Genomic DNA, 13863 nt, shown 5'->3' with positions numbered 1-13863 from the left:
TAGCCCCAAAAAGGCCATACATGTGGAAAATGTGGGAACTTTATGTGTCCATTTAGTGTTATGAGTGTAGATCTGAGGTTGTGAGCTTTATTTATGTGTAAGGATGGCGTAAGGACCATGTTCTAGGTCCTACGGAATTAGGGTTTTGTAACACTGTAAAAATTAAAACAATTTTTCACATTTGTAAACACATTTTAAATAAAACCATTCATTCACAAAATGTGATAACATCATGTTTTTAAATCACAAATGTCTCCCAAGATCAAAATACATCCAATCCCATATGTGTGTACGAATCAAGCCGGCGCCTTCCCGCGGTCATCACTGGTACCTGAAACACATAACACTGAACACTGTAAGCATAAACTTAGTGAGTTCCCCAAAATACCACACTAATCACATAATAGCCACTCGAGGATGTAACTCTGTTGACCCTCTGGTCAATGTGTCTCAGTGGGGCCCTCCAGCCCCAACTCTCTGTGGGCCCTCTGGCCCTAACTCTAGGGACCCGAAAGTCCCAACTCTGTAACTCTGAATCATGCATATCACATATCACAACAAATCACAACACATAATAACATGCAATCACACTGGCATATAACTCTATAATACTCTGTCTCTGAACTCTACTACCACACTAGGTAAAGTATAGTGAGAAGACTCACCTCGGGTATCTCGGTAAATCTCTGACTCGGTAAACGCTGGCCTAGCCTTCGCCTAATCATATGAAAATAATACTCTATTTAATATAACTCCAAAGGCTAGACTATGTTCTCTTATGACACTCTCAGAAGGGGAAAAGACCATTTTACCCCTCCCATAGCTCAAAGGCCCCACAATAGACCATACCGTAAAAGTCAACCAAAAGTCAACTCTCCGGGTTATGTTGGGCGTACCAGATGTATACGCTGAGCGTACCCGGCTGCACCTCAGAATCAGGGAGCGCCACCCAGTACGCGGCGCGTACTAGGAATTACGTCCGGCGTACTTCCCTACTTCAGCCGTTTTGCTCTTGAGGTCTTAAACAGTTAAGACCTACGTCCATATTTTAGATCTGACCCCTTCTAAGCCCCTTAATCCATAAAGTTGATGACTTTAAGCCTTTGCATGGATGAACAAGTCACTAACTCCTAAAATGATCCAACCTTCAACTCTAGAAGGATTAAAACACATGCATGACTCCAAAGTAACATCCAAGATGGGAACTTTATGGCTCTACATCACTAATAACACTGAAAAGGGACAGATCTTGGACCATGGAGCACTTTACACTCATAAAGTCTCCACCTTTGGGGTTTTTAGCCCTAAAAAGGACACATACAATAGCAACCAAAAGAAGAGGAAAGTTTTGAACTTTATACCTCCAAGAGTAGCTCTTTCCTCTATAGATCTCCGATCCAAAATGGCACCTCAAGCTTTAGCCTCCAAGATCTCCTTTCCTCCTTCTTCACTAAGCCACTAAAGCACTAACAAGCTCAAAAGCAACACTCTCTCACTCTAAGAATGATGGGGCTCTCTTTTAGGGTTTCACTCACTAATATGGAGGCTAAGGAATGAGCCATAACACCTTTTAAATAGTGCACATGGAGGATTAGGGTTTTGCACCTGGGACGGGTACGCCCGGTGTAACTCTAGGTACGCCCAACGTACCTTGGCGACTCCACATCCAAATTAAGCGTGTGAGTACGCGCAGCGTACTCCTCTGGTACGCCCAACATACTCACTTGCTACATGTCCTCCACTCAAGGACTAAACATGACAATTCGATAAAGAATAAGGATGAAAGAAATGCACCTGAATCTCGGGATGTTACAGGTTTGAGCTAAATCCTTTAAGAAGAGGTACTAATGGGTAAAGTTAGAGACATTACCTTTAAAAGGGCATTGCAAGGGTTTTTCTAAATTGTGAAGCTTGGATCTAAAGTGTATGGGCTTAATCCATTAAGATAACCCAAACAAACAAGGGAACTCAGTGAGTCTAGAAAGGGACTCGACGAGTTGAGTCGGGTTGTCTCGATTCTATGCCAGGTAGAACTCGATGAGTCTATCAAGGGACTCGATGAGTTGACTCGGTTGGTCACGAGTCTGAGTAGTATAGGAACTCGTCGAGTTAGAAGGTAACTCGACGAGTTGAGTCCACTGGGAGTTGACCATGACGTTGACTTTGACTAGGGGTAAAATGGTCATTTTACCCTAAGAAGGATTATCAGATTTTGATTAAGTGTTATTGTGAAATTGATAGCTAGGGAGTCGTTGGAGCAGCTGTCGGAGATTCTTCCCACGAGATTTCGTAGCTAGTACACGAGGTGAGTTTACACTAGTAGGAACGGGACTAAGGTACCATGGCCGACCCGTTTAGTTAGTAGTAGTTCCGGACTACGGTATGATATCAGGCGAGGCCCGATGTAGGTTTATATGTGCTTCTTTATTTTGATCCGATGTCGGGGCGGTCCCGAGGAACGTTTGCATGCATTTGTACTTGTATGTTTCCGGACTTCGGTCCGATGTCGGGGCAGTTCCGAGGAATGTTAGTATGTTTCCGGACTACAGTTCAATTCTGGGTGGGGCCCGAGGAATGTTTAAATGTTAATGATATATGCTTAGGTTATGTGTATTACTTGATTGTGTTCAGATTTATTCCAAGATGTGCTCGATGTCGGGCGAGGCTCGATGACAGGCGAGGCTCGATGACGGACGGGGCCCGATGCCTAATATGGTTCGATGTTGGGTGGGGCCCAATGCCGAGAAAGCTGATGCTGACCCTGACTCGATGTATCAGGGGTGGGGCCTAATATATTTTTATGTGACATGTGTATGCTATGTGGTAGTTGGGGAGAATCACTAAGCTTCGTGCTTACAGTTTTTAGTTTTGGTTTCAGGTACTTCCACTAGCAATGGGAAGAGCTCGGGATGACTGCATGGCACACATCACAACTTTTAGCTTGGGAGAGTTCTCTCTAATATTTGGCATATGATTTTGATGCATTGATAGATGATATGAGATTTTTGAGATACACGATTCATGAAATTTTGATACTTGTGGTTTCTTAAATGATATGAAACGATATTTTTGGACCGTATAGATGGGGATATTTCAAGTTGGCATCAAAGCCTTGGTTTGAGGGATTCAGTCACACTTTTGGGTGTGTCTGAACTCAAACGAAGGAATTGGTAGAGAAATTTTCAAAAGGAAAACCTTTTTATAAAAATGATTTTGAGAAAAAGAAAGGAATTTTAGAAAAAGCAAAAAGAACTTTGAAAAAAGAGAAAAGGGTGTGGTGCATCCAATAAGCCAAGCTCAAGTAAGTACTCCCAAATATTTATCAGCTTTATGAGAACTGCATGCTAGATTAGGACTAAGGATCTAGGAAGGATGCCTTATGTGCCTGTTATATGTGTATCAACTTAAATAGAACTGCATGCTAGATTAGGAATAAGGATCTAGCAAGGATGCCTTATGTGCCTGTTATATGTGTATCAGCTTTATGAACTGCATGCTAGTACAAATTAGTCAGGGATAGCCTGAATGAGATATGCTTGATTGTCGTTACTCAATGCTCGAATGCTTCTTTGTTTTCTCTTTTAGGAGTTCTAGTTGTCTTCAACTAACTAGTCAACGAATATGTTAAGTTACATATAGCGAGGACTAAATAATTTCAGAAGGTTAGGTCTCGCTCTATTTCACAGCTCTTGTTTGATTCCAACCGTTTTATAGTAGGATCTCTCATTCGAAGAATTATGATAGCTTATTTTATTTCATTATTTTATTAGTTTATTTTTGATTTTTAGAACTTTTTTTATTATTATTGCATTGTATACTCGTTATTTTCTTTATTATGGATCATACCGGGTGCTTGTTATGTTGCAAGGGATATTTTGTAGGTTTTTCGGTGCTTGTTGCGGTTGCGGGTTGATTGGAGACGAGCTTAGTGGGCTACTGATGCATTATTGGGCATGGCGGAATCAAAGAAGAAGAATTGGGCTTTGAAAGTTATTGACTTGGATTATTTGGGCTTGTGAAGATGGATCATAAAATTCTAATTTTGGGCTTGGAGCATCCATTTGGTGGCTAAATGATGATTGGTGGATTCAAATTACATGGACAAGGGGGGGGGGACCAAAGGAATCTTTGGTAGTGGAAGGATGGAGTAGTGGAATGGTCGACCAATGGCATTCCAGCAGCATTTGTGCGGGCAGAATTTTGGCCGCGCAGGTACCCGCGCAACTGCCCAGTTTGGGCATTTTGGTCATTTGGCTCACAATAACCTAGGGGATCAGATCTAGAGGCTCATTTACGATTTTTCCACCAGTGGAGACCTGCAAGAGGCGATTTAGAGAGCAAAATACTCAATTTCTTTCATCTTTTCAAGTCTTAGGTAGATTCTTGATGCAAATTAATTATTGTTCTTGTTACTTTGTTGCCATGATTGGCTAATACTCTTATTTGGTTGACTTTGGCTGAAAACCAATGAATGTTTGTGGGTTTTTAAGGACTCATGTTGATTATCAATTTATTCCATGTTTATGATTCTAGTTTACAATTCTTATGCTTATTTGATGCTTTGATCATGAGCTTAGTATTTGATTGAGCAATGGTTGATTTGTTTCATTGATTTTGCATTGGATCATTGAATTATCTAGAACAAAGGCTTTATGATGGTAGAAATCATTTCTATCTTATGAATCATTGCTCCTTTATGGGTATGTAAGCATTCGACATCCTCTAGGAATTGGGGATTCCTTCATTGTTAAGGCTAATTGATTTCTTGGGATTAATTGCTTCAATTGACCCTTGATCTTAATTAAGAAAGTGTATTGTGGGCTTCCCCAACCTCCATACTACCTAGGAGGAATCTTGGCATATCATGCTTCATGATTGCTATAACCAATTTGGGATGAAGGATAAGCTTTGTATTAAATCCTAATGATAAACACACAAATGTTCATTGTGTTGAATTGCCTTAGTTAACCAATTATTCTCAACCTTTGAGCATCTCATCAACTTGATTAATTGCAAGGTTCTTAGTTATTCAAGTATTTTAGTTTTCAAGTAATCAAACACCCCCCCCCCCTTTAGTTTAATTGTAGTTAATTAGTTTAATTTCACTAGTTCTATTGAATTGCATTGGTGATTGAATACAACCATTTCCCCGAGGGTCGATATCCCTTTTTACCATTATATTACGTTTATTTAGCAATCAAAGGGTGTAAATTTGCTTGATGGGCTTGACATCCCATCAAGTTTTGGCGCCGTTGCCGGGGAAATTGGTTATTGTTATTTGATTTTTATGCCTATGTATACAAGAACCGGTGAACTATTTACAATCCGGAAATTGAAAAAGAAGAAAAAAGGTTGAAAAAGTTAGCCAAACAAGCAAATTAACAACAACTAGTTCAAGCTTCTTCCTCTTCTCCACTAATCAACATAGAAGATCAAGTTCATACTTCAAGTGAAACGGACACCAAACCGAGTTTTCCAATTGTTGGTCATTCCTTTGAAGACATTCCGTTTGAAAACCACATAGCCATGAATCACACTCCACCTCACAATCCCAACCCAAACCCAATCAATGAAGATGCCAATACCCCACCCCCATCAACCAAGACAACAACCACAAGAACCTCTCATTGATATGCCACCTTGGAATCAAGCCCCTCCTCAAAACCAACCCAATTATCAACCACAAAACCAAAACTTCCAACAAAACAACCAACCTCAAAACAATGCTTTTCAAGTTCAACAACAAGTACATTACCCAAATCAACCCAATTACCAACCCCCTCAAATGTACCAAAACCAAATGTACCCACAACAACAACCCCCCTACAACCAATATCCCAATTACCAAGCTTATCCACCACCAATTTACAATCACAACCAATACCCTTACCCACCTTATCATCAACCACCCAATTACTTGCAACAATATCTCAATAACCCCAATCCACCCAATCCCCCTCAAGAGTTGACACATAGACAAATGATGGAAACAAATGTTACTCACACACCTCTTGCTATTGTTTATCCGCAAACCGCCGAGGGATTGAATTGAAGTCAAGTTTCATCCATCAACTAACCAAATTCCATGGGTTGGATAGAGAAGATCCTCAAAAGCATTTAAAGTCCTTTCATATGAGATGTGGTAGCATGTTGCCCGAGAATGTGACATTGGATGATTTCAAGCTAACCGCCTTCCCGCTCACCTTGGAAGACAAAGCTAGAGAGTGGTTATTCAACTTACCACTGGAATCAATTCACACATGGGAAGAGTTACTCAAGGCCTTCAATAGCAAATTCTATCCCACCTCCCGCATTTCAAGTCAAAGAAGTAACATTTTGGGGATTCGTCAAGGGGAAAATGAAACATTTCATGATTTTTGGGAGCGCTTCAATAATTTGTGTACAAGTTGTCCTCAACACAATGTACCCGAACAACTACTTCTTCAACAATTTTACGAGGGTATGAATGAAAAAGATCGGAGGATGATTGATGCTTCAAGTGGTGGTGACATCTTCAACAAAACCCCTCACGAGATCCGATTACTTTTTGGTACCATTTATCAAAATCAAAGGAATTTTGGGACTCGAAATGACTTAAAGAGAAATTCTACACTAGTAGTTGGTGAAGTTAGCAACACTCAACACTTGGAATCAAAGCTCTTGGATTTGACTAATGTGTTAAGTCAAATGGTGGTGGGAAGTGGTCAACAATTAATGGTATGTGGTATTTGTGCAATGGCGGGCCATCATACAAATAAGTGTCCTACACTTGGAAGTGAACCGGAAGATGTGAATGCAATGGGCGGATATCAAAGTCAACCAAGACCCATGGGATTTCAAAATAATTTCAACCCAAATTGGAGGAATAACCAAAACATCCCTTATCCACCAAAGCAAAATCCACCAAATCTTTTGATGAGACCCCAACATCCACAATACCAATCCAAAAAACCTCCATATCCAAAAAATTCTTATAACCCTCCAAATTACCAACAACCTCCACAACAAGGCAAATCAAATGGTACCTATCAAATGAGTGTTCAAGAACTTGTCACTTCTCTTGCTCAAAGCCAAACCCAATTTCAATAAGAAACCAATAATACTTTCTCCAACATTTAAGCACAAATTGGAGACTTGGCAACCGCTCTCAACAAGATAGAACAAAGGGGTAGACTTCCATCTCAAACCGAGAAGAACCCCAATGTAAGTGCAATAACTTTGAGAAGTGGAAAAACACTTGGAGAAAGCAACCCTAAAAGAGTTTCAAGAGAAGAAGAAAATGAGGTTATTGTTGTTGAGCCTTCGAAGGTTGAAGCTACTCCAAAGGAACCGGTTGTGCCAAACGTTGATCAACCTGACTCTTCCAACAAACCCATCAAACCATTGGTCATACCACCACCCTTCCCTTCCCGGTTAGCCTTTTCCAAGAAGATAGAAGAAGAAAATGAATTATTTGAAACTTTCCGCAAGGTCCAAATCAACATTCAACTATTGAATGCTATTAAGCAAATTCCAAGTTATGCAGAATTTCTCAAGGATTTATGCATCAAGAAGAGGAAATTCAAGGCAAATGAAAAGATTCAAGTCAATGCAAATGTGTCTACAGTTATCCAAAAGAAGTTACCTCCCAAATGCAAGCATCTGGGAATATTTGTTATCCCTTGTACCATTGGTGATTTGCATGTCGAAAGTGCCATGTTAGATCTTGGAGCCTCGATCAATGTGATGCCATATTCAGGTTTTTAATCACTCAATGTTGGACCTTTGGAAGAAACCGGAGTACTCATTCAATTAGCAAACAAGTCAAGGGTATCTCCAAGGGGAGTGTTGGAGGATGTGTTAGTACAAGTTAATTAACTTGTTTTTTCCGGCGGATTTTTATGTGATTGATCTTGAAGAGAAGACTCCTTCCAAATCATCTATGATCCTCCTTGGAAGACCTTTTATGCATACCGCTCACACAATCATTGATGTCCATAAAGGAAAGATAACTATGGAGTTTGATGGAGAAACCATTCACCTTAACATCTTTGAAGGAATGAGGTACCCTAGCAACATTTCTCCATTGTATCGGGTTGATGTGATTGAGCCAATAAACAAGATAATCCCTAATGTATGCACAAACAAGATACTCATGGAAGATGATTGTAATCCTAAGAGGAAAACTCAAAGAAGATTGGATCCTCCAATGATGGAAGTGGTCAACAAGAAGATGATTAAAAGGTTTAAAAGGTGCAAAGAGAAGAAAAAGGCATATCATGACAAGGATATAACCCAAAAACACTTTATTCCGGGTCAAAAAGTTCTCCTTTATCATTCACGCTTAAAGTTATTCCTGGGAAAGTTGCGATCTCGATGGCACGGACCTTTTATTGTTATAAAAGTGTTTGATCACGGTGCGGTTGAAATTAAAAGTTTGGAAACAAATCAAATATTCAAAGTGAATGGGCATCACTTGAAACCATTTTATGAAGGCTTTGACACAGGAGAATTTGACGACATAAAATTGGAAAATCCGAATTACAAAGGCTGACGGAAGCGGAGCTATGTCTTGGCAAAGACGTTAAACAAATGCATTGTAAATAAATAATATCCGCTTAAAGTTTTGGGTGATTCTAAGCTTGACGTTGGCTTCAAAATAAACATATTGAAGTCTAGAAATGATCTTGGTGAAGTTTGAAAAATGCCAAAAATTTGCACTTTGCGCAAGTACCCACGCAGCAACTGCGCGATCGACCCCCAGCCGCGCAGATTCCGAATTCTAAATTACCCCCACATGGGATGCAATCTGATTGTTGCGCGCGGCCGGTTCCTCACCCGCGCAAATGTTTGCGCGGCCAATTGCCACCCACGCAAACCTTGCGCGACCGAACCCCTAGCCACGCAGATTCCGAGTTCCAAATTACCCCAACATGGGATGTATTCTGATGTGTGCACGCGGCTGCCTCCCAGCCGCGCAAAGTTTGTGAGGGTACCCGCGCAAATATGTCATTTCATAAGAAAATTTCAATCCATTTCATATGCGTCCTTTGCGCCACCAAGCTTTCATTCATGTGTATTTAGGCAGCCAAGAACTCCATCCAAGCATCATCATGCAACCCATGTGTTGCTTCCATACCATCCTCGCAGGCCTCCTCCATCTTGATCCCGGTATGATCCTTCCTTACTCTCATCCTAATCATTGAGGACAATGCTTAATTTTAAGCTTGGGGTGAGGTAGTCTAATCTTTTATTTTTATTGCATTTAGGTTGTATATAGTTGCATTTAGAGTTAGTCATTTAGGGCATTCATAAAAATTGCATTAAAAAAATTCAAAAATATTGCATATTTTATTTCTTTCTTTTCTAATTTTCATACTTTTTACATGCATTCTAGTTTAAGTTCATGCATTTTTGTTCTCTCTTGTCTTCGCATCCCTACAGGTACCAGAGCATCGAGTCATAAGTATTGAATCATAGATTGGTCCCGGGTCTTGATATGGAATTCCTTGTATTTGATGAATGGGACACGTTTTGAGCCTCACAGACCACTTTGAGACCGCTTGTGTGGGGGTCAGATGCATGTAGCTTGATTGGGTCTAGGTGCGGAGGGATGTGGTTGGTCATGCCAATGTGTGCGAGCAAAGACTAGCCTGGTAAGGTATTTTGAAGACATTGAAGATATTGAAGACTCGCATCTTGGTTTTGGAGGGAGTACCCCTTAGTACTCCCGAGTCTCGTCTGAGCCTTGCTTAGTTAGATTCTCACCGTTTTTTGTAGGATAGGTTATCATTTTTTCTAGGGGTCTAGAGTAGATAGTTAGATAGATTTTGTTTATCACACCTTGCATTGAGGTGCTTGATGAACTTTGAAGTGGGTCCCCCAATTCACATCTTTTGGGTCCAAGTTTTTTTTCGGTAACACCCATTTTTGAGTCATATCCCACCCCTTTTTAGTTGATCTTGGCGCATTGTCAATGATCATTAGGTGTTCATGTTAGCCTCCATCCTATCTTGCATGGTGAAATTCCTTATACCTTCCAAGAAGAAAAGACAAAAAAATGAAGAAATTGGAAAAAGTGAAGACAAAAAGAAACAATGAAGAAGTTTAAAGAAAAGCAACAAAAGCAAAGAAGAAAAAGTGCAAGACAAAAAGAAGAACAAGATTCCAAGTTCAAGACTTATATATATATATATATATATATATATATATATATATATATATATATATATATATATATATATGATTCCAAAAAAAAAACAAAAAAAAAATCTGAATGTCAAGCAGCAAATGTGATTGAACACCCAATAACAGAAGTTCAAGATTGAAGATTTAGGTTGTTAGGTTTAGATTTAGGTTACGTAGAGTTTTTATTATTTTATTTTATTTTATTTTTGATTTTTGGTGAGAAAAGGCCCCGACGATGTGACGGTAGACTGTAAAGGACAGTACAAGAGAGAAGCCTTTGAAACCAGATGTTTGCCTGGAGGCCGTGCTGTAAAACCCTATTTCGTTATTATACACTTTGGCCTGACAAATGTAGGAATCATAGTGTGTGAAGAGGCGCCTTTCCTTCGTGCACTATGGTCTACATTGGTGATTTAAAGTGCCCTCACTAGGCGCATCTCTGTTTCCTTTGTCTTGCACACCGCGACCGCATCCAGCCGTGATCTATTCGCCCATCAAGTGGTTGAGAATGGGGTTTATTGCTCGAAAGCGGGGAACATTTTGAAGATGCGTAGGGTCCATTGAAGGACTAATTCTGACCATGTTGACTGATGTCGACCACGTTCTATGGTATCTTGCTTTTTCCTTTTTAGATAGTTCATCCCGAGCTCATTTTAGTCTTGTTCTAACTTGAGGACAAGTTAGGTTTAAGCTTGGGGTGATTTGATAGCTTATTTTATTTCCTTATTTTATTAGTTTATTTTAGATTTTTAGATATTTTTTTTATTATTATTGCATTGTATACTCGTTATTTTCTTTATTATGGATCATACCGGGTGCTTGTTATGTTGCATGAGATATTTTGTAGGTTTTTAGGTGCTTGTTGCGGTTGCGGGTTTATTGGAGACGGACTTAGTGGGCTACCGAGGCATTATTGGGCTTGGCGGAATCAAAGAAGAAGAATTGGGCTTTGAAAGTTATTGGCTTGGATTATTCGGGCTTGTGAAGATGGATCATAAAATTCTAATTTTGGGCTTGGAGCATCCATTTGTTGGCTAAATGATGATTGGTGGATTCAAATTACATGGATAAGGGGGGGACCAAAGGAATCCTTGGTAGTGGAAGGATGGAGTAGTGGAATGGTGGACCAATGGCATTCTGGCAGCATTTAAGTGGGGGGAATTTTGGCCGCGCGGGTACCCACGGGTACCCGCGCAACTGCCTAGTTTGGCCATTTTGGTCATTTGGCTCACAATAACCTAGGGGGATCAGATCTAGAGGCTCATTCACGATTTTTCCACCATTGGAGACCTGCAAGAGGCGATTTGGGGAGCAAAATACTCAATTTCTTTCATCTTTTCAAGTCTTAGGTAGATTCTTGCTGCAAATTAATTATTGCTCTTGTTACTTTGTTGCCATGAGTGGCTAATACTCTTATTTGGTTGACTTTGGCTGAAAACTAATGAATGTTTGTGGGTTTTGAAGAATTTATGTTGATTATCAATTTATTACATGTTTATGATTCTAGTTTACAATTCTTATGCTTATTTGATGCTTTGATCATGAGCTTAGTATTTGATTGAGCAATGGTTGATTTGTTTCATTGATTTTGCATTGGATCATTGAATTTATCTAGAACAAAGGCTTTATGATGGTAGAAATCATCTCTAGCTTATGAATCATAGCTCCTTTATGGATGTGTAAGCATTTGACATCCTCTAGGAATTGGGGATTCCTTCATTCTTCAGGCTAATAGATTTCTTGGGATTAAATTGCTTCAATTGACCCTTGATCTTAATTAAGAAGGTGTGTTGTGGGCTTCCCCAACGTCCATACTACCTTTGAGGAATCTTGGCATATCATGCTTCATGATTGCTATAATCAATTTGGGATGAAGGATAAGCTTTGTATTAGATCCTAATGATAAACACACAAATGTTCATTGTGTTGAATTGCCTCAGTTAACTAATTGTTCTCAACCTTTGAGCATCTCATCAACTTGCTTAATTGCAAGGTTCTTAGTTATTCAAGTATTTTAGTTTTCAAGTAATCAAACACCCCCCCTAGTTTAATTGTAGTTAATTAGTTTAATTTCACTAGTTCTATTGAATTGCATTGGTGATTAAATACAACCAATTTGCCGAGGATTGATATCCCTTTTTACCATTATATTACGTTTATTTAGCAATCAAAGGGTGTAAATTTGCTTGGTGGGCTTGATATCCCATCAAATTATCTACTCTTAGTAAGATTTAATGGTATTCGCAAGCTAGTTGGGGGATGCAACAGGGACTTATTATGCAGCTGATGGCGGAGAGTGGGATGGTGATTATCCTAGGGCAAGCCTAGGATGAGAGTAGCACGTAAAGAAGTAGTAGTAGAAGGGACATCGTGGAGTCACGTCAGTTCTTGAGGAAAGTATGGATAAATGTAAAAGGTAGTATGGGCTCGTACTAATGAAAGCAAAGGATTCGTACTCGACTCAAGGAAGGCTAAGATGAATCCAAGGAACTTATAGAATGTGAGATACCTTGAGTTATGATGAGTATACTGAATTTTGTTATGGTGTATTTTTTTCAGTATAGTGATGCTACGCGCACTAGGCCAGTTAGCACTTCAGGCACTGGTGAGGGATCAGACTCGGGCTCTGCAGCCGGGCAGCTGGATGAGTAGACGAGGATGCATAGTATCAAGGATCAGACTCCTGTGATCTTCGGCACCACCACGTATAAGCCCAAAACTCGATCCAATACGCCAAATCCAATCCTTTTAGGCATTAGCCCAAGAATTGTTGGTCCAAATCCCTTATTGGACCAAGATTTCTTTATTGGGCCCTATTGGGCCGATAACTTCTCCTCTTGGTCTTGTTGGGCCGAAAACCCTTCTTTGGGCCCTATAGGGGCGAAAACTTTTATTAAACATTATATTGGGCCAAAAACTCCTCTGATGGGCCTGTTGGGCCGAAATCTGCTAGTAAGCCTTTATATTGGCCGAAAACCCATACATAGGCCTGAGTCGGGCCGAGACCTCCTATTTTAGGTTTAATTAGGCCGAAAACCCTTAGTAAGCATAAATGGGCCAAAACGTTCATTGGGCCAAACCAAATCAAGCCCACAAATATTTTTTAAGGGCCAACCTTGGGCCTAGAGCCCCTTGGGCCGGTTAGGATGAGCTAGTAAAAAAAAGAGAAAATGGTGAATTTTCTATGCATGCCACCACAACTTTACCGCCCATGCCTCCAAGCTCTTGCCCACCATGCATCTAGGAACTTCACATCAACCATGGCTTAAGTCAAACCAACCCCTCCTCCACCTCTTCTCTAACTCTCGGCCCCTCTCTCACTCTCCACCCTCACTCATAATTTCATCTTCAACACATTTTCTCTCAAACCTCAAGGATTCTCTCCTCCTCTTCTTCAAAGATTCGTGCGTTTGTAAGTGTGTTTTTCAAGAAACTCTTCCTCAAGCTTCATAACTTGGTAAGATTTTGGTTAAACTCTTTTGTTTTGTCCAAGTTTAGACTAAAATCCTTCCTCTTACACTCCATTTTCGTAAATATAGACCTTAGAACACCCACCATTTCAAGGATCTCACCAAAAGAACAACTAAGCTTGAAAATCCTCCTTCACCTTCCTCTACATCTCAAAAACCCCAAGGTGAGATTCATACCCCACTATTTTTCATGTTTTCATACTCTTTTAGGGGGGGGGGATACAAG

The 13863-nt window shown here is 40.0% G+C and overlaps 1 protein-coding gene across 1 annotated transcript; it reads left to right on the top strand.

Moving 5' to 3' along the window:
* Positions 1–6735: 6735 nt before the first annotated feature.
* Positions 6736–7746, top strand: LOC111912953 (uncharacterized). The gene is made up of 2 exons (XM_023908675.2): positions 6736–7021; positions 7121–7746. Exons 1-2 carry the CDS (start codon positions 6736–6738, stop codon positions 7744–7746), a joined length of 912 nt encoding a protein of 303 aa, XP_023764443.2.
* Positions 7747–13863: the final 6117 nt, after the last annotated feature.

Source organism: Lactuca sativa, chromosome 3 (assembly GCF_002870075.4).
Source record: "Lactuca sativa cultivar Salinas chromosome 3, Lsat_Salinas_v11, whole genome shotgun sequence".
Taxonomy (NCBI): Eukaryota; Viridiplantae; Streptophyta; class Magnoliopsida; order Asterales; family Asteraceae; genus Lactuca; species Lactuca sativa.
This window is presented reverse-complemented; position numbering and strand designations above follow the sequence as displayed.

Coding starts and splice junctions, on each gene's coding strand:
- LOC111912953 (XM_023908675.2), top strand. CDS start 6,736: ATGGCGGGCCATCATACAAATAAGTGTCCTACACTTGGAAGTGAACCG. Junction 7,022..7,120: donor ACAACAAGGCAAATCAAATG/GTACCTATCAAA, acceptor CCAACATTTAAG/CACAAATTGGAGACTTGGCA.